General features: G+C 36.0%; 1 protein-coding gene across 1 annotated transcript in view; it reads left to right on the plus strand.

The window, feature by feature from the left end:
* Positions 1–5,578: 5,578 nt before the first annotated feature.
* The window catches only part of LOC131548100 (uncharacterized), a 60,960-nt gene continuing 45,126 nt past the window's right edge, over positions 5,579–21,412 (plus strand). Inside the window, exons 1-2 of the mRNA XM_058789075.1 lie at positions 5,579–5,739; positions 17,230–17,321. Of these exons, the coding sequence (XP_058645058.1) occupies positions 5,698–5,739; positions 17,230–17,321 (134 nt within the window). The 5' untranslated portion in view covers positions 5,579–5,697. The remainder of the gene's footprint in view (positions 5,740–17,229; positions 17,322–21,412) is intronic.

A 21,412-nucleotide genomic window follows, 5' to 3' on the forward strand; every position in this document is an offset into this window, starting at 1 on the left:
CCTTCTTCTTCTTGTTTTATCTCTCAATCACCCTTGATTCTGAGTTTCATCCCGCGCTCCTCCGTCCATCCTCAGCCCTCCTGGCAGGATTTAAATTACAAACAAACAAACAAATAAAGATAAAATAAATAAATATACATACTTATATTCGTGCAAACCGGCAACGTTACTTCCCTAATATTGTAACATTAATGGTATTATGTTTCTACCTGGATTTAATAAATTCTTAATTGTAAACTGCTCACACTTATTCTCTATTTCGTCCTTGAACTCATTTCTTTCAACAGTATATTTCCTACAGTACATTATAACATGTTTGACTGTTTCATTAACAGCACATAACCTACCTCACATAGACCTGATGGGCTTTTTTTTAATTCGCTTTGGTACTACAGGTGCTGGTCATATAATTAGAATATCATCAAAAAGTTGATTTATTTCACTAATTCCATTCAAAAAGTGAAACTTGTATATTATATTCATTCATTACACACAGACTGATATATTTCAAATGTTTATTTCTTTTAATTTTGATGATTAGAGCTTACAGCTCATGAAAGTCAAAAATCAGTATACAAGGGAGAGAAACTGATCAGAGTTTGATCAGAGATGTATCAGAAGAAGGAAGACAGATGGAATCAAAAACAGCATTTTACATTACACAATGCCACGTGATACTGTATAGTCTTTACTGCACATTACTATAACTCACCTTATATCTGAAAAGTGTAGTTACAGTATATATCAGGGGTCGGTCCTGGAGAGCCCTGCAGACACCTGAACAAGCTAATCGAGGTCTGAAGGGTTACTAGGAGTTTTAATCAGGGCTGGAGCTGAACTCTGCAGGGCTGCGGTCAGAGGTGGGTAGAGTACCCAAAAACTGTACTCAAGTAAAAGTACTTATAGAAATATTTACTCAAGTAAAAGTAAAAGTAAGTCTGAATAGTTACTTGAGTAAGAGTAAAAAAGTACCGGATAAAAACTACTCAAGTAGTTAGTTACTAGTTACTTTGGATATATATATATATATATACACATACACACACTGCCATTCAAAAGATTATAAATGTTTTTTAAATGCAATTTATTTATGATGCAAATCAGAATTTTCACCTTCAGTGTTACATAATCCTTCAGAAATCATTCCAATATGTTGATTTATTATCAATGCTGTTCTTTTTATCTTTATATTCATCAAAGAATAATGAACAAAATGTCACAAGTTCCAAAAAATATTAAACAGCAAAACTGTTTCCAACACTGGTAATAAATCAATATATTAGAATGACTTCTGAAGGATCTAGACTCTGAGTCACAGCTGATGAAAATTCTGATTTGCATCACTGAATTAAATTATATTTTAAAGTATATTAATTATATATTATATATGTATATATATAGGCTATATAACCTCTGACACGGAGAAGAGTGAAAACTCCTCACATGACTGCTGCAGAACATCTGAACATAACGAAACAAATGCACATTGATGGATCTTCTTCCGTCTGTTCTGCAAAATGTAAACAAATGTAGCCTATATTTCTGCAAGCGTAAATATTGTGAAAATATCAATATTAATTGTATCTAGGCAAAGGCATTCCTCCTGGAACGGGTCGCAGGTTTGGCGGGTGTTCATTTCACACTCTGTGACGCTTATTCAGGGCCACTGCTGGCCAAATGTGTGCCGAAGCAGGACTGTACTGTTGTGCCCCCTCCCCCAAATATTATGGAAGTAAAAACAACAACAACAACACCTAGTATAGGGGTCAAAATAGAACTTTAATGAAATATATAAATAAATGTAAATACTATAAAATATAGTAAATAAATTGTAATTAAATTGTATTATTTACAAATTACAATTGTAGCTCTAGACAGTTACCTATGGCTATTATTTTATTAATACAGTTGTCTGAGTGACCGCACCAGTTGCATCGCCCAAAGGACGAAATGTTTGGTCAATAGCCTATTAACCCTTGTGCGTTCTTCGGGGTCTTTTTGACCCGCAAATGAAGTTTGCTAAATTTAAAATTTAAAAATGTTCTCTTTTTCCAAATGGCATGAGACTTTGTACGGTCGTCAACACTTTCTAGATCTACAAAGAAAAAATAAAATTGGAATGATTTCTTGATTTTATGTTAGTGTGAAAAAAAAAGTTACACTTATGGTCTTTGGGGTCTCTAGAGCTAAAACAGCTTTTTATGTAAAAATAAAATATCATAAAAGACCCACATTTCTAACTTTCATTCATGGGGATAACATGGATCATTTCACATGGTTTAGTGTAAAATTTTTGCCCATATTTTGGAAATTACAGTTTCAAAAGTAAAAAATTATAATTTTTACCACTAGATGGCTGCAGAGCTCCACTATTTACTATTTGCTATTTGACCAACTGAAAGATATCTTTTCACAAGTTTTTTTCAGTTGGATTCATATCTACATATTGTGAAATCACAATTATAACAATAAAAATGATTTGTCAAAGTTTTGCATTTTTAGAACTGAAAAAAATCAAATTTTCAATAATGTTACATTATGATTTGAATCAAACCTCAACAAGATGTTACAAAGAGAAAGGTTGGAGTCTTTAGAGTTTATCATTTATTTCAATCATCTGTTTTTCATATAATTTTAAGTGTGTGTCTGTGTGCGTGCGTTCGTGTGCATTGTCGATGTGTCAGTGTCACCAATTTATTTTTGTGGTGGTTCTGCATTTTGGATTATTTTATTTGAAGAGACCCCGCATAGAAAATGGACAAAATTCATCCTCAAAATCAGAAACAACACAGAACACACATGGACAGAAATGAAGTGTCACACTTCCAATATTGCAAAATGATCATGCTGTGAACACACATACAGTCACACACACAAACACAGAGGAATAAATTTGTGAGACTAAAAAAAACTGCTCTTTTATAATTTGTCAAATAAAATAATCCGAAATGCAGAGCCACCACAAAAATAAATTGGTGATACTGACACATCGACAATGCACACACACACAAACACACACACACTTTTAAAATTATATGAAACACAGATGATTGAAATAAATGATAAACTCTAAAGACTCCAACCTTTCTCTTTGTAACATCTTGTTCAGGTTTCCTGCAATTTCCAAAATATGGACAAAAATTTTACACTAAACCATGTCAAATGATCCCTGTTATCCCCATGAATGAAAGTTAGAAATGTGGGTCTTTTATTAAGTGAAATTTACATAAAAAGCTGTTTTTTGTATAAAAACCTATATAAAAAATATTTTTAAATTTATTTATATAAATTTAAAAAAATATCATAAATCCCCCATAAACTACACAAATGTGGAGTAAAAACATTAATAAACAGAGTAAAATTACATTGGTTTAAAAAAACCCAACTATTTTGCTACAAAATTACATTTTGTTGCCTGGGGTCTCCAGAGACCCCAAAGACCATAAGTGCACAACCCAAAATGAAGACCGCACAAGGGTTAAACAAGGATATGGTCGTCCTGTAAGTGTAACAGCAGCAATGGCATTTTTTATAACATGTAATGTTGAAAAAAATAAATAAATACGCACCATGACAAAATTAGTAATGGTTTTACTGGTTATAATGGAACTTATATTGGTTTTAATGGAAACTGTAATGGACTCTGTTGGTCTCTGCTGGTAATTGGTCGCCTTCTATTAGTTGTTTGTTAAAACCAATAAATCCTAATGGAACACAACAAAGAAAACTATTTTTTATTGGTTTTAATGGTTAAGAGTTGATGGTTTGTAATGCTGGTAATGGTATTTGTGATTCATTTGTGATTCATTTGTGATGGTATTAGAATTTTCTGTGATGATTCTATTTTTATTCATAACCTCATTGTTTTTATGTAATGCATTTTAAGTCATTTTCAAAGGCTTTTGTTGGCTTAGTTTGTCTTTATAACCACAAAAAAAAATATTATCTTTTAATATACTTTGAATATTATTATTTGAAGTAACAAAACCATGGTTAATTTGCCGTGACCATGGCTACAAGAACCATGATTTTTGGTTTTATTCGTGTTAAAGCCATGGCTAACTTTCATAAGGGAACATGGAAACTCAGAGAAAATATTAGATGTGTTGGTGAATTTATTACCGACATTAAAACACGTTATTAACCTCAACACCCCAAAAGTTTCACAGAATTATAAATGTAGCCTACCTGAAAGTGACACACGGGCTTAGTTTTCATCCTTTTTCTTTTTTGTTTCTCATTAATCTCATTAATCTTCTTTAATCTTCAATTGGAAAGCATTGGAAAGCATATATAGACAGAGGACAATGCAAGAGTTACAAACTCTGACAGTGGATGAACATCCAGAAACCGATCAGGGTCAACAGCCGAGAGGAAGAAGAGGAGTAAAGATGCTTGGTGGAAGGATACAGAGGCAAAACAGAGGAAGAGGCCCCTCAGTGTCATGGACTTCCATCCGCGTGCCACCAGAGGTCGCCCTTCCATCATAATGACTCTCACACCACACAGACTGGCCCTGTCCCAAATGAAACACTTCATGTGCACTTGTGGTCTTACGGACTTACAATGGCCTCCGTGTGCGCGTGTCCGTTAAGTCCATGAGACTGTAGGGTGTCCCATTCCTCATTTTAGCATTCCTAAAGCACCTCCTATGCGCCCTCGATCTGCACTTCTGCCGAACCTTCACTGGTGGTGAAGGTTTGGCAGAAGATGCCAGGATCTCATATACATCATATCTCATATATGTAGCCTAATACTACACATGCTTTATCTTTAACAATTAATGTTTATTTAAGACACAAATGAATGTGTTGACGAGGAGGCAGGCATTTTGACACATACCTATGTGTGTTTGAACATTTAAGCTCGAGTTTAGGCAGGCACGAGCAGGTACGCGTATCAGGCTGAAGCCGTCTTAACCTCTGCATTTGCCAAAATGAATTCTGCCCTGATGCTTAACGTATCTGAATAGTTATATTGGTTTGTAATAGTCATTATAAAGAATAAGACATTGAGAGTGCACAGAGTGATCATGATCCAGCAAATCCAGGACTAATATTATTACATATGTAGCGGGCTTTTAAAAATATATATTTTTAAATGTGTGTTTTAGAAATAATACAATCAAGATCACATTGAAGTGCTTAGACACTTTACATAACACTGCCATCTAGTGACATATATGGGTTTAGGAATGAGAAAAATCCAGTTACATTATTAATGGATAATGCATTCTTTATACAAATAAAGTGCAGGGCCTTTCATGATAATAATAATTGAAATGAGTGCCTTGCAGATTTCATAACATGATAATTCTTTACATCATTCTTACAACGTGATCATTCTGGCAACGTGGCATATTATTAAAGTAGGTATACCATACCAAGTTAGAATAATAAAGGTCACCATAAAAAAAATTGTGATGAAGATATGTAAATTGGATTAAATGTTTTTAAATAACACAACGATTAGGCTATTTTAAAACACAAACGTCTTTCTCGATAGATGTAAGGAAAAGCTGGAGGAGAAACTAAGAGCATGTTGTGGGTTTGGCTTGAGACAGCAGCGACAACGAAAATAGAAAGTGAAAGTGAAAGCGAAAGTCTTGTTGGCAAACAAACCTTCAAATGTTCGCGGAGCTCGTGTTTATGTTAATATAACACAATCGATCAATTCACCGGGAGAACTTCAGACAGGATGGACACACGCGCAGAGGATCCCGTTCACGGCGGTAAAAAGGTATTGACCTCCGGTAGCACGGTCATAACAAGGTCTGTTGTAGTCATCTGGTCTGGGGATGTGACTGCATGTTCTCTGAATGGGCAATAGTGGATATCGTATCCCAGAAACGACACCTCACGGAAACAGATCGTTAGTTAATGTTTTAGAAGTTGTGTTACTTCAACCGTTTATTTACATTTGTGAGCGCTGCGCGTGGAGAGCATCAGATCACCTTCCGGTTTAAAATATCTTAGAACGCACAATAAATTTGACCAACAAAATTGTGCGTCATTTCACTGCTTTCTGGCTCTCTCATATATCAATCGCTCACACACAAAACGAAGCTGGTTGGCTCAGCCTCTAAACGTGCTTTGACACATGGCTCTGCAGCTGGTTATCAGCAGTGTTGCCAACTCTCCGAGACAACTAAGCAAGCACAGTTTCAAAAACAAGCCCGATTTTATTACATTATTTATTGTGATCAATATTCTTTATTATCAATAAATGAGCCTGCAACACGGTAATCTGAAACCACTCGGAGTTTGAAGAGCAAAAACAGAAGTTATTTTACAAAAATCAGCAAATTGCAACAAAGTGGGAGGGCACACACTATCCTCCGAACAGAATAGTAATAGAATTGTATTTAATATAGCCACATGTTAATAATAAAATAAACTCGGACCATATGTATCTACTATTAGTATTAGCAGGGGCGGTGTCTTCATTGGGGCGATGCGTCTTTCACATTCAGCCACAGCTGTCACTGTTATAGACCACCGATCTCAAAGCGTGGGACTCTAGTGGTGTGCAGACGAATTACTGGATTTAATATAAGTGGATGTTAAAACACCTTTACTGTAAAAAGTTTGCAAGGTGGCTAAATGATGCTTGTGTTCATTTTTTTGATCAAGTACTGTACATTTTTTACTTTACATTTAAGTACAGTTCAGTTTTTATTTAAATTTTAGGTACAGTACATTTTAATTTAATCATTTAAGTTGTTTTATTTACCTGTTTGTAAGCACAGTGCAGTGTTAATATTCAAACTGTGTATTTACAATGTTAAAGGAATACTCCACTTTTTTTGGAAATAGGCTCATTCTCCAACTCCCCCAGAGTTAATAAGTTGAGTTTTACCGTAGTGGAATGCATTCAGCCGATCTCCGGGTCTGGCGAGAGCACTTTTAGCATAGCTTAGCATAGATCATTGAATCCGATTAGACCAGTAGCATCGCGTTCAAAAATGACCAAAGAGTTTCGATAGTTTTCCTATTTAAAACTTGACGTAACATGGCCGCAGCAGGCACAGTGATATCACGCAGCGCATGTGGAAATAGATATGTATGTTTCCTGAAGAAAATGTGAGTGGTGCTTGCCGTGGCATATCACTGCGCCTGCTGCGGCAGCAAATATCCTTGATTATTACGCCGGACTGGGAGTATAGTTCCTAATCATATCGGCCTAGAAAATCGCAACTTTTCATTTTCTGCCGGTCTTAGTACACGATGTAACTACAGAAGAGTCAAGTTTTAAATAGGAAAAATATTGAAACTCTTTGGTCATTTTTGAACGCAATGCTACTAGGGGTGGGTGAAAAAATTTCATATCACGGTATTTTCCACTGTCCAGACGATATCGATATTATATCGCGATATGAGGAGGAAAAAAATTGCAATCACATTTTAGTAGACCTTAGTTAAATTACAGGCATAATATGTATTTTAACCTTATATATCTAGAAGAAGAAAAAAAAAACATGATTTCAAGATTTAAGGCAAAAATAGAGTGGTCTGACTTTAGATGTGTGAAATTATGCTACATAAGACACCTGCGCAAAAGAAAAACAGCAAATGGACTGAAAGAACCTGCAGATTCACTCTCTGACAGCAGATGGCGCTCATGGCCTCAGTTTAGCGCTCCTTTGTTACCGCTGTAAATAAAGCTGCTCTGCGCTTATGAACACGGAGGTAAGAGAAAGAGAAAATGCCTTCTAAAGTTTTCTGAAGAGAGTTCCCTTCAGATACTCATTCATATTAACCCCCTGCCCCCAATTCATTATTTATATTTTTCTTCCTATATTTCGAGCGTTGTGAACAGTGATCTTGCGCTGCTTGCTACAGTATTTTCTCTCTTTGTGTCCGAGTCCTGTGTTAACGGCCGTTTACAGACTTAGTAATATTACTACACAAATTACATTTTGGGAAATTATTGTAATCCAGTTTGTGTGCAGTTCCGAAGAGCCGATCGTGTGTTTGGAGCAAAAACTGTCCGGTTCTGAATTATGTCCGCTCAAGCGGGGCATCTCTCTGATGACGCAGTAACGACCGCGGGGGAGAAAATCTTTGTCTGTCCTTCCAATGAAATCCATGAATATGTAACGGTATCCACGGTATAGCAAAATCCATATCATGGCAGAACATAATACCGGTATAGCGCCCACCCCTAGATGTTACTGGTCTAATCGGATTCAATGATCTAGGCTAAGCTATGCTAAAAGTGCTATCGCCAGACCCGGAGATCAGCTGAATAGATTCCAAAACGGTAAAACTCAACTTATTAACTCTGGGGGAGTTGGAGAATGAGCCTATTTCCAAAAGAAAGTGGAGTGTTCCTTTAAAGTGGCCGAGAATTATAAATATTCTTATTAGGAATAAAAACTGCCTCGTCTTTTAACTGTGCAGAGCTGTAGCTGAATAGTTAGGCCTACTACGCTACTGTATTTTAATGTTGGTCATTATGATGGTATGGAAATCCAATCAGAGTCAAGTCACGTTTGGAGTACTGCCCCTTTTGAGCGATTTCACTCTGGCCAAGAGTCACCCTGACTGTTCTCGTAGACTTCCATTCAATTTTTATTTATTTTTTTCCTCGAGCTGCAGGCACTGCAAAAAAATCTCTATGAGTTCCGGGAGGGCTAGCACTAATGTGCTTTCGTCATCATGCGTAACGTAACTTGTGCAGCGATTGGTGGGAACAAACATACCTCTATTAATAAGAAATATGAAGTCAGGACTAGTCTGTATGGGTTGAATAAAGCAAACCAGTATCTTACCAGTAAAGTTTAGATGGATGACGATTGTAATGGAGGTAAAGACAATTACAGTGACACACAGCAATCATACAATATTATACGCACAAATCCATTATTATTAATGTGCAAACAAACTGTTTACAAAAGTATAACTGTTATGTGCGCTCTCTCATAGCTTTTCGCATGAGCACATTTCAGTCTGGTCACATGTCTGGCAAGTGTTTTATAACTCACTGAAGAAACGTGTTTTCATAGGAGTTTGTGATGGTCAGTGGTGTTTATATACATATCAACACTCACTGGTCATTACCATCTCAAAATTATTTTCCTCTAGAAATGGCTTCTCATCGGTGATCCCTTTCTCTTTTCCGACCAATATCACAGACCAGCTCTATAATGTTGTTCTTAGTATGAAGTTCTCATTTTGTCACTCTGATGTTCTGCCTTCGCAGATTTTTAAAGAGGCTTTTCCAGCATGAAGTCAAGTTGTTATTAGTAGCTACTTAATGAATGAAATTGTACCAAATTGCTTCTTTTAAACATATATACACAGTCAGGGCCAAAAATATTGCACCCTTGCAATTCTGTCAGAAAATGCAAGCCTTCTCTCAGAAAATTGTTGCAGTTGCATGTGTTTTGGTACTCATTACTCATGCATTGGAACAACACAACAACAAAAAAAACTAAACAGAAGAAAAGTCAAATCTGATACAATTCCACACAGAACCCAAAAAATGCACTGGACAAAATTATTGGCACCCTAAACTTAATATTTGGTAGCACTCCCTTTGGAAAAAATAACTGAATCAATGGCTTCCTGTAACCATGAATGAGTTTCTTACACCTCTCTACTGGAGTTTCTGACCACTCTTCTTTTGCAAACTGCTGCAGGTCACTCAGATTTGAAGGATGTCTTCTCTCAACTGCTGTTTTGAGATCTCTCCACAGGTGTTCTCTGGGATTCAGATCTGGACTCATTGCTGGCCATTTCAGAACTCTCCAGCTCTTTGTTTGTAACCATTTCCGAGTCCTTTTTGAAGTGTGTTTCGGGTCATTGCCCTGCTGGAAGACCTCTGGTGGAGATACAGCTTTCTGACACTGGCCACTACGCTGCACCCCAAAAAAACTTTGGTAATCATCAGATTTCATGACACCGTTCACACAGTCAAGGCATCCAGTGCCAGAAGCAGCAAAGCGACCCCAAAACATCTTTGAACCTCCGCCATGTTTGACTGAAGGAACTGTGTTCTTTTCTTTGAAGGCCTCATTTCTTTTTCTGTAAACAGTGCCATGTTTAGTCCTTCCATAGCATCCCTTTTCATTCAGATGGTGACGGAGAGTGCGAGCTGACGCTGTTGAGCCCTGTGTCTGCAGATCAGCTTGAATTTGTTTGGAAGTTAATCGGGTTCTTTATCCACCATTCGAACAATCCTTGGTTGTAATTTTTCATTAATTTTGCTCTTCCGTCCACGTCCAGGGAGGTTAGCTACAGTGCCATGGGCTGTAAAGCTCTTGATGATATTGCTCACAGTGGACACAAGAACATTAAGATCTCTGGAGATGGACTTGTAGCCTTGAGATTGTCCATGTTTTTCCACAATTTTTTCTCGCAAATCCACAGACAACTCTGTACACTTCTTTCTTTTCTCCATGCTCAGTGTGACACACAACATAAAGGTTGAATCAACTTTTCTCCATTTTAACTGGTTGCGAGTGTGATTATTATATTGCCTGCACCTGTTACCTGCCACAGGTGTGTCTACATACAAATTACAGGAGCATCACATGCTTGAAAAGCAATTATTTCTTACAATTTTGAGAAGTTCCCAATAATTTTGTCCAGTCCATTTTTGAGTTCTGTGTGAAATTTTATCAAGTTTGACTTTTCTTCTCTGTTTTTTGTGTTGTTGCAGTGCAAACAAAAACAATAAGCACGTGAACACCAAAACATTTGCAATTGGAACAATTTTCAGAGAGAAGTGTTGCATTTCTGACAGAATTGCAAGGGTGCCGATATTTTTGGCCATGACTGTGTATATATATATATACATATATATACACACACACAGTCATGCTGTATGTTGTAGTCTCAGGCTGTATGTTGAGTGTAGGGTTGCAACCTTCAGCAAGGCAAAATAAGGGAAACCCATTCACCCAAAACAATAGGCCTATACTGTCATAATTTTCAGAGGTTGTTCTAAACCTGCATAAAGTTCTTTCTTCTGTTGAACATAAAAGAAGATACTTTGAAGAATGTGGGCAACTAAACTAAACAGCTGCTGGTCCTCAGTAACTTCCATAGAGGAGGAAAAATACTATCAGAGTCATTGGGGACCAGAAACTGTTGGGTTTAGTTCTTCATGGTTCCACATTCTTCAAAGTATCTTCTTTTATGTTCAACAGAAGAAAGAAATGATTAGAGGCTTGGAACAACTTGTGGGTTTGTAAACGATGACCAAATTTTCATTTTTGGGTGAACTATCCCTTTAAGTCAGACAGTCCACCGTGAGCAACTGAAACGCTTCTCTGCAGACTGCGCGTCCATCACTGGACAGAGCCATTGATAACTGTCCCATCCAGCCCTGCATCTGGAGAGCCTTGTGTTTAAAGGGCGGATGTGAGCTCTAGTTTCGATGTTTTAACCGCGCAGGTTTAGCGCATGCTGCGGTGAATGGCTGTCCCTTATTTTGCCTTGCTAAAGGTGGCAACCCTAGTTGAGTGTGAACGCCTGAATGAGTGAGCTGAGTGGTATGTGTCCCTAAAGACATCCTGTACTTTTCTCCCGCAGCATTGTGAATAGACGGTGTCTGCCAATACAGAAGTCACATAGATTGAAATATATTTTTAATAAATATATTGATATTTGATATATTTGGTTATATTTAAATATCTTAAATTCAAATAGAAGAAAATATATGTTATACAATATATATATATATATATATATATATATATATAAATATATTTAGAAATATATATTAAAAATATATTTAAATATTTGATTTTGGCCGCTTTTTAATATTTTTCACATATATTAAATATATGTAAATATATTTTTATCAGAAATATTTACATATATTTATTTCCTTTATATATAAATACATTAAGACATCAGACTATGTAAATATATTAATTTGCAATATTTGTCCATATATTAATTTCTAATATTTGTTAACATATTACATTTCTGTACATGTAAATAATTTGTCAATGTCAATCATTTCTTTTTGAACCTTGCCTTATACACAGAGACACTGACATGTTAGAATAGAATAGAAAAGGGTCCTGTCCAAACTGTTGCTTTAAAATTAGAAGCACACAAGTCCCTAGAATATCATTATATGCTTAAACATTAAGATTTGTACTCATGGAAATTACTATAGTAGTCAAACCTGTTCATTAGAAGGGGGTGACCCAATACTTTTGGCAATATAGTGTATATATATATATATATATATATATATATATATATATATATGATATAGTTTTCATTATATCTAAAAATCAGGTAATATCTGCATGCACCTAACTCTGAAGAGAGTATAATATGCTAGCAGACAGCAGTTCTTGTGAGTGAGAGGTGGTCTGGTGTGGAGGCTGGATCTGGAGCTGAATTCTGTCCAGGTTGTCACAACATCTCTTGATTTTCTGTCTTCATGAACAGCCCTGAAATACAATTCAAACATTAACAATGATAGTTATAAATGTAATGTGAAGCTTTTACATTCACAACGCTCATTTTGATCTTGGTGGTGAAGGGTGCAGAAAATTCTGCCGGACTGAAATTTAGTCTTTGGTGAACAGTTTTCAAGAGTGCAAATAAGATTTTAAGTTTTAACACTAGAACCGGGGTAAATTTTACCCGTGGCTAAAATGTACATAACAGATTTTCAACAAAACATTTAAGTCTCCCAGTCATTGGATTTTACTAAAATTATGTAATTTACAATCCAATGTTGTTAAAAATTATTTAGATAAAACCAGATAAAAAAACGGAGCATTTATAGCTATAAGCGCTGCGCAGGTCAAATTTACCCGCTATACAATGCATGTATTTTCACGCTGTCATTTTCTTGCCGCTTGTGTTTTAACATTGTACATTTCTAGGCAATGCCTTTCACTCACCGATTTAGCGGTTATCAGTTTCAAAAATAATGTCAAAATGACTAAAAAGGCAATTTATGGAAGGTCGGTATTAGAAACACTAAATGCCGTGATGGAGAGTCTGATGGTAAGTTATGCGTGCTGGGTCGGCTCAGCATCTGACAGTGATCCAGGCATCATATTTAGATGTTTTAGCCTAACGTTACTCATAATTGGTCAAACTTTGGTTTTATTATTTCATTTTTGTTTATTGTCCGCTACTGTGTTGCTATAATTCTAGTCTGGCCGTTTCCTGAAGAAAAAAAAAAAATTTGATCTATGATGTAATGAATAAAAATTTTTTTGATTACCCGAAGTTTATTGGCGTGGTTCTGTTATTCAAATTATAAATGATATAACCAAACAAATTAATTGGGCCTAGGTGAAGCTGTGCGCTTGAATTTGTCATAGCATCATCCTATGCAGTGTGGTGAATTATTATTGCTCATTATTGTCTATTGGTTATTTAAGTCATTTAAATAACATGGGTTATCCTAATATATTGATTAATGACATTGTATTATAATATTACACCACCCAAATATTTACTACCTTCTAATTTTCGATGTCAGTGCAGGCTTTTTTTTTTTTTTAGCTTACTGACCATTATGGATTAGTGTAGGCTGCATTAAAAAGTCTTGAACATAAAACAACAGGGTAAAAATATAGCTGACGACGAGACAATCATTTCATGACTCTAGACACTTCTTTGTGAAGACAGTGGCATAATACAGTGAAATAATATGTTCTTTAGCCATATAAAAACAGTTGCCACAAGCAACAAAGTCTACCTGAACAAACACTTTTGTACTTTTAAAGTTTAGAAAATCAAACTTATAATTCCCACCTTCACCATAGATCTGGCAGATGACCATTACAGACTGTTTCACTTTGAAGTGAGGCACAGTCACGGTACTCGGTTCTGTCTTACCATTATTAATTTAAATTTCAAAGCACTTTTTTTATTATCATCTGTGTCTCATTTTGAATTATGTTGTACCTCTCTGGTTGTAGTGTCCTCATGCAGTGTTAAACGAGATGGCTTTGTAAGACATACAGGACTCCAAAAATATTTTATATTTATTTGATATATATTTTTTAATATCTGATAAACTTTTGAATGTTTGAGGTTTTACTTACTAGTCAGATGGTTCACAGTGCCTGGAGATGTTCTTCAACAAGAGGTCCCCTCCAACTCTGCTGCACGGCCATCAGCATGGAAGAATATAGGAACATAAACAATCTGTCACAGAGCCAACAATATGTAATATACAATGTCAGGTTTATTAAGAATAAACTACAGCAGAGGTGAAATGCAGGAATGAGAAAAAATTATGTACAGAACATACAAGAAATCTTAAGAAACGAGGATTTATGTTTTTAGGTTTTAAAGATGCATGATGATATAGGTCAAATATATTGTGAAAAATACATATGAAGTTATTTAATAAGCTTTCTCAGATCACCTGTGTTTCCTATATCTCTATCAGCAGCATTAGAGGGTTTTTTCTGACACTCCTAAAATCACAGTACAATTTTTATCAATATTTGTCTACAATGAAAGATAAAAACGTGTTTGAAATAATGTTAGCTTCAGCCCATTTTAGTTCATGCAAGTGGATTAACAGTACAGTGCATACTTTTAGGTTAAATTAATTAGCTTATTTCAATTCATCCATTAACAAATTGTCAGCAAAACATTTACAAAGCTATAAAAATCCCAAACTTTCATAAATAAGAGCTCAAATCTATAGCTAGCTTACCTCTTACAGTTAGCCTCTATAGTTAGCTCACGGTTGTGATGCTAACGGACTTTTTCCGATGACACTGAACCATTTCTGTAAAGTAAATATTTAACAGAAGCGTGTCAATTACATGTAAGAAAGTGTCAGGAACAGTTGTATGTATTATTTGTGTAATTTTAGGGACTAAACTTACCTGAAAGCAGTAAAAACAACAGTGAGAGACAGAGTTTTTTTGCTACTTGTCAGCTGAGTTGCCGCCCCGTTTCCATGGAAACTCCCTCCACTCCAGTTTAAATGAGCCTCAAATGTTCAACGCGCGCGCCCATCAAACACATGAAAGTTACGCAGCGTTTACATAAATAGTACCGGTACATAAAATTAGAAACTTGTCCTGGAACTTGATGACATAGTGTTTAAGTGGATAGTAGGCCTAAATTGAATGAGAATATAGGATCTATAAGCGCTTGCAGGGTAAAAGTTTCTCCGGTGACAACAGCGGCCGTACTGAACAAGAATGAATTTGAGAATCTAAGTCTTTTTTTTTTACAAATTAGATCCTATGAAAATGCTTGAGCTGCTGGTACTGTACTGTACAAAACGCAAACATTTCACAATTAACTGTGTGGTCAGCTCGGGTCATCACAAATACAAGTTTGTTTAATTCTAAATGGTGGCAGTTCAGTTAGCTTTGCCATTCTGTCCGTTTGTGCTGGCTGTGCATTATGACTCTCCACATGATTTTTTCGCTATTATTTTTAAAGTATTGTTGAATTTTCTACTTTCTAAATGTAAATTGTATAATGTGCCCTGGGAAATACATATTAAACAAGAGATGACTCGGTTGCTTAAGCTATTCTATCGGGATTAAGTTGTTGTGTTGAGTTTAATATGCGTCAACCGGACTGAGAATTGTTTAATGTATTCTTGGAAAAATGTGCATCTGGACATAAATGTTCACATCATGATGAATTAAAGTAAACTGAGATAATACGCTCAAATGTACCGGAGATCAAAGACTATTTAAAAAGGGACTTTGCTGGAGACGGAGAATAGATCCATCCAGTGCTATGTTAGCGCATTATCTCACGAGTCAGCGGTCTGAGTGGAACATATAAGTTTCAAACAAGTAAAATTATATGTTCTTTAGCCATATAAAAACAGTTGCCACAAGCAACAAAGTCTACCTGAACAAACACTTTTGTACTTTTAAAGTTTAGAAAATCAAACTTATAATTCCCACCTTCACCATAGATCTGGCAGATGACCATTACAGACTGTTTCACTTTGAAGTGAGGCACAGTCACGGTACTCGGTTCTGTCTTACCATTATTAATTTAAATTTCAAAGCACTTTTTTTATTATCATCTGTGTCTCATTTTGAATTATGTTGTACCTCTCTGGTTGTAGTGTCCTCATGCAGTGTTAAACGAGATGGCTTTGTAAGACATACAGGACTCCAAAAATATTTTATATTTATTTGATATATATTTTTTAATATCTGATAAACTTTTGAATGTTTGAGGTTTTACTTACTAGTCAGATGGTTCACAGTGCCTGGAGATGTTCTTCAACAAGAGGTCCCCTCCAACTCTGCTGCACGGCCATCAGCATGGAAGAATATAGGAACATAAACAATCTGTCACAGAGCCAACAATATGTAATATACAATGTCAGGTTTATTAAGAATAAACTACAGCAGCTATAGATTTGAGCTCTTATTTATGAAAGTTTGGGATTTTTATAGCTTTGTAAATGTTTTGCTGACAATTTGTTAATGGATGAATTGAAATAAGCTAATTAATTTAACCTAAAAGTATGCACTGTACTGTTAATCCACTTGCATGAACTAAAATGGGCTGAAGCTAACGTTATTTCAAACACGTTTTTATCTTTCATTGTAGACAAATATTGATAAAAATTGTACTGTGATTTTAGGAGTGTCAGAAAAAACCCTCTAATGCTGCTGATAGAGATATAGGAAACACAGGTGATCTGAGAAAGCTTATTAAATAACTTCATATGTATTTTTCACAATATATTTGACCTATATCATCATGCATCTTTAAAACCTAAAAACATAAATCCTCGTTTCTTAAGATTTCTTGTATGTTCTGTACATTATTTTTTCTCATTCCTGCATTTCACCTCTGCTGTAGTTTATTCTTAATAAACCTGACATTGTATATTACATATTGTTGGCTCTGTGACAGATTGTTTATGTTCCTATATTCTTCCATGCTGATGGCCGTGCAGCAGAGTTGGAGGGGACCTCTTGTTGAAGAACATCTCCAGGCACTGTGAACCATCTGACTAGTAAGTAAAACCTCAAACATTCAAAAGTTTATCAGATATTAAAAAATATATATCAAATAAATATAAAATATTTTTGGAGTCCTGTATGTCTTACAAAGCCATCTCGTTTAACACTGCATGAGGACACTACAACCAGAGAGGTAATTCAAATAACATAATTCAAAACGAGACACAGATATGACCTAAGGCTACATTTTTACTAGCATACTTAAGTTCATGATCATCAGTTGCATTTCTGAATGTCATTTAAAACAGTATTTTTTAATATTTTTTCAGAATAAGAAAAGACATATCCAAAGAATAAGGAGTCCCTTACGGTACACCCGCCCCTATCGGCCAAGGTTTGAAGGAAAAAACCTGCGTTCACGGTAAGGTTATGTTTAAAAATAAAAAAATTAAAAAGATAAAGGATGAATGCAGATCTGGGAATGTGCAAACCAAACCTGTTTCTGGAGTGCCACTGTCTTGCAGAGTTTAGATCCAACCCTAATTAAACACACCTGAACCAGTTAATCAAAGTCTTCAGACTCGCTAGAAACCTCCAGGCAAGTGTGTTGGAACTGTTGCAGGACATTGGCCCTCCAGGAGTAGGATTGGTCACCTCTGATGCAAATAAATAATAAATAAATAAATAAAGGGAGAAGATACAGACATGAAGCTGCCTCTATACACTATAAAAAATGCATATTTTCCAGTTTATGAATCCTTTTGAGTCTCAAATACTAAGAAATTCACTTTTCTTGAAACTACATAAAAACACTTGTCAGACCAACAGAATTAGCCCAAATGTTGTCCCAATTAGTCAAACACAGTTGTCTGAACAAAGAATTTCATATTGCTGAAATGTTAAGGCTTTGTGAGTTCACAGCATGCATTGCAGCATGACTAAATAATGCAGTTACTGTTATAGAGTTATTGTTTTGCTTTTTGTTGGCTTCATTTAAAACTTTTGTTGTTGTTGTTTTGTCATTATTGTTAGTTAGATTCGCTCAGTGCATCGGCAAAAAAAGTTAACGATGCGATGCATCAGTTTAAAAAGTGTGCATCGGATACAAGTTGGCATTTGTATCGCGATGCATCATTTCTAACATATTTGCATCGGTAAAAAAACGATTTATTTATGTATAATTACTAGTGGATGCGCTGTGACCAATATTTTATATGTAGATTGATTTCTCCTCTCAAAATTGTTTCTCAAGCGCGTTCTCTCATCACCACTGCTCGTGAATAAACAACAACACTATGGAGACCTGAGGAAAAGCGGGGATTAAAGTCCAAAACTTTAAGATTTTCAAGTTGAAATAACCTAACAATTCAAACGGGGCTAAAGCGGTTATAAAAGACCATGTAAGTTCACGCAATCTAACTAATTTGTGCACACTTATTTTTAAGCAGCCCTTAATGTCGATCATGGATCAAATCAATCCACCATGGAAAACAGCGAATATATTTGTGCTGTTTAATGCATTTGAGACGTTGTGTTTTCCTCAGTGCATAACTGACATGTCACGAGTATATTTTTCATCTGTAAATGTTAGAAAGTCATGCAAATATATCCATTTTTCTGTCAGGAGTGGGCTTATGCGAGTGGACGAGCGCTGCTTCGTGCATGCACACTAAACAGACGGAGCGCAATAATTCTGAGTCAAATATGCATTTTATGATAGCAGTAACTGTAAAGGGACTATTGTAATGGGTAAATAAAATGTAAGCTAATACAATCCTAATTACTAAGCTCAGATTAGTTAATGTGTGTTTCTTATAGCAGTTAAAATGTAGTTTAAATTTAGTGATTTTAACTTTTAGTTTAGTGATGGTTAATGCTTTAAAGAGCAATGTTAGATTGTAATGTTCTAATGCTATCTGTTCTAACTATAAAAGGTACAGTTATAAAACCAGAGAGAAAGGCTGCATGGCTATGATAGTAGCCTATGTGAGAGAGTCAGTGGTAATATCATTGCATTCCTATTGGTCAGTGTTAGAGGAGCTCAGCTAGGCCTGACAGTTTGCCTGCCCTGAACCAGGTTAGCTTTCCAGCATAAGTAGCCACAGTGACTGAGGTTAATCTTTGTTCAATTTGCTTTATCGAACCAAATCATTTATCAGTGAGTCAAGTCAAGTCACCTTTATTTATATAGCGCTTTTAACAATACAGATTGTGTCAAAGCACTTAACAGTATCAAATTAGAGGATAGTGTCAGTGATGTATAATGATAAGATTAAACACTCAATTTTCAGTTAAAGGCATTTCATTATTGAATTCAGAGATGTCATTGTCTAGCTCAGTTTAGTTTAAATAGTATCTGTGCAATCAAATCGGTGATAATCGCTAGAAATTAAGTGTCCCCAACTGAGCAAGCCAGAGGCGACAGCGGCAAGGAACCAAAACTCCCTCCGAGACAGAATGGAGAAAAAAAAAACCTTGGGAGAAACCAGGCTCAGTCGGGGGCAGTGTTGGGCACGTTACTTTAAAAAAGTAATTAGTTATAGTTACTAGTTACTTCTCACAAATAGTAATTGAGTTAGTAACTGAGTTACATCATTATAAAAGTAACTAATTACCAGGAAAGTAACTATTATGCTACTTTTAAAAAAATTTCAAATGTCAAATAACTTTGGATGCCCCCAATATTAAATATGTTAAATTAATGAAATGGACACTAAAAAGAATAAATTATTATTATAAAACATTGTACATTAATCTACACTATTTATCTACTGACACTTAGTATCAGTCAGTCAAGCATTATAATATAATATTATGATAATTTAATATTATATGATGATAGAAGTTTAGTAATTCGAATAACCAAGTATGAATGTGTAACAGAGTTCAATATGATGAAGGACGAGGAAGGCAGGGGTGGCGAGTAAGACAGTTTATTTACTCCAAAATAACTCAAAGAAACAAAAACAAAAGTCTGTCGGGCTCTCTGCCTCGACAGTCAATCCGTCAGTCCGTCACACAACACGCAGGGCTCCGTCTCCCAAAGACAATCAGACCCTCTCTCTCCCTCTCCCAGGTCTGTGAGCCGCTTTTCAGCCATCTCTCCCCCAGTCACTGTAATCAAACACAGGTGTTAGTCATCATTCACTTGACCTCCTTAACACCGCTCGTCTCCACACCCGCTCTCCCGTTGCAGGCTTTCGCCTTCCCACGCCCCCCTCGCCACAGAATGCATGTTTGTCATCAATATAAAACGCACTAAGGATTAATGAGCTGCTGGGTTCATGAATATTAATCACGTTGTCTGCGTTCGCTCGAATTGATTTGCTGAAATCAAAACAGGGATGATAATAGGTGAGCGCCAGCCAATGAGATTGTCGTTTGCGCATTAGTTCCGCCCACTACCAGAGAACCCGGCAGTTCTTAAAAGCTAAAGAATTCCAAAGGAACTTTGTTATTTTGACAGGAAAATACAACAAAGAATATCGTTTACATGTAGCGCGTCACTTCTGCATGTTATGAAAGACTCTCGTGCTCTGTATCTTTCTTTGCGTGCGTGTATGTGAGAGAAAGCGACGGCGAGTTTATGACACTAGAGTTTATGGTACATCAAATACAGCTACACTGCGCATCCATTCAGATGAACTGAAAAATTTAATTCTAATAATATAATATAGTAACACCACATTTTATTGTCAGTAACGGTAACGGCGTTGTAACGGGGGAAACAGTAATTCGTTTGATTACCCCTTACTGAAAAAAATAACGCCGTTAGTAACGCCGTTTATTTATAACGCCGTTATTCCCATCACTGGTCGGGGGTCAGTTCTCCTCTGACCAGACGAAACCCACAGTTCAATTCCAACTGCAGCCATGTCAGACTAACTGAAATAAGCCTGGTCTATTTGGTGAACTTGTTTTATGAAACAGGCATCGAGGCGTTAGAAGTCAGAAGACACAAGTTAATTTATGATTTGCTGTCTGTCTGAAACAAAGAAATAAAAGCGATCATATTTTTTCCATTGCATCGTATTACATCGAATCACATTGCGTTGAATCGAATGGAATCGAAATAGAATCTCACTGCATCGTAATAGGGGTGAATCGCATCGCATCGCTAGCTGCTTCATATGTATCTTCAATGTATCGTATCGTTGGCTATGCATCGAGATGCGTATCGCATCGGCCTCAGTTATGGAGATGCACATCCCTATTGTTAGTCATTTGTTGTGCTGGGATGTAAAGAGCTCATCTTTTTTTATATATATATTTGTTGATTGAGGTTTGTGTGTCAAATATTGGGGCCTAGAGCAGTGGTTTTCACACTTTTTTCAGAGCGACCCTATTTTTTTCTTTTTAAATTGACGTGACCCATATATATATATATATATATATAAAGAAAGCAATAAAGAAGGAAGGAAAGACAACTGCGCTACAGACCGATCCCGAGTCCCACCGTAGAGCTCCGGAACACACAGTGTTTAGCCAAACTGTTACATTATAAAGCCAACA

Source organism: Onychostoma macrolepis, chromosome 10 (assembly GCF_012432095.1).
Source record: "Onychostoma macrolepis isolate SWU-2019 chromosome 10, ASM1243209v1, whole genome shotgun sequence".
Classification (NCBI taxonomy): domain Eukaryota; kingdom Metazoa; phylum Chordata; class Actinopteri; order Cypriniformes; family Cyprinidae; genus Onychostoma; species Onychostoma macrolepis.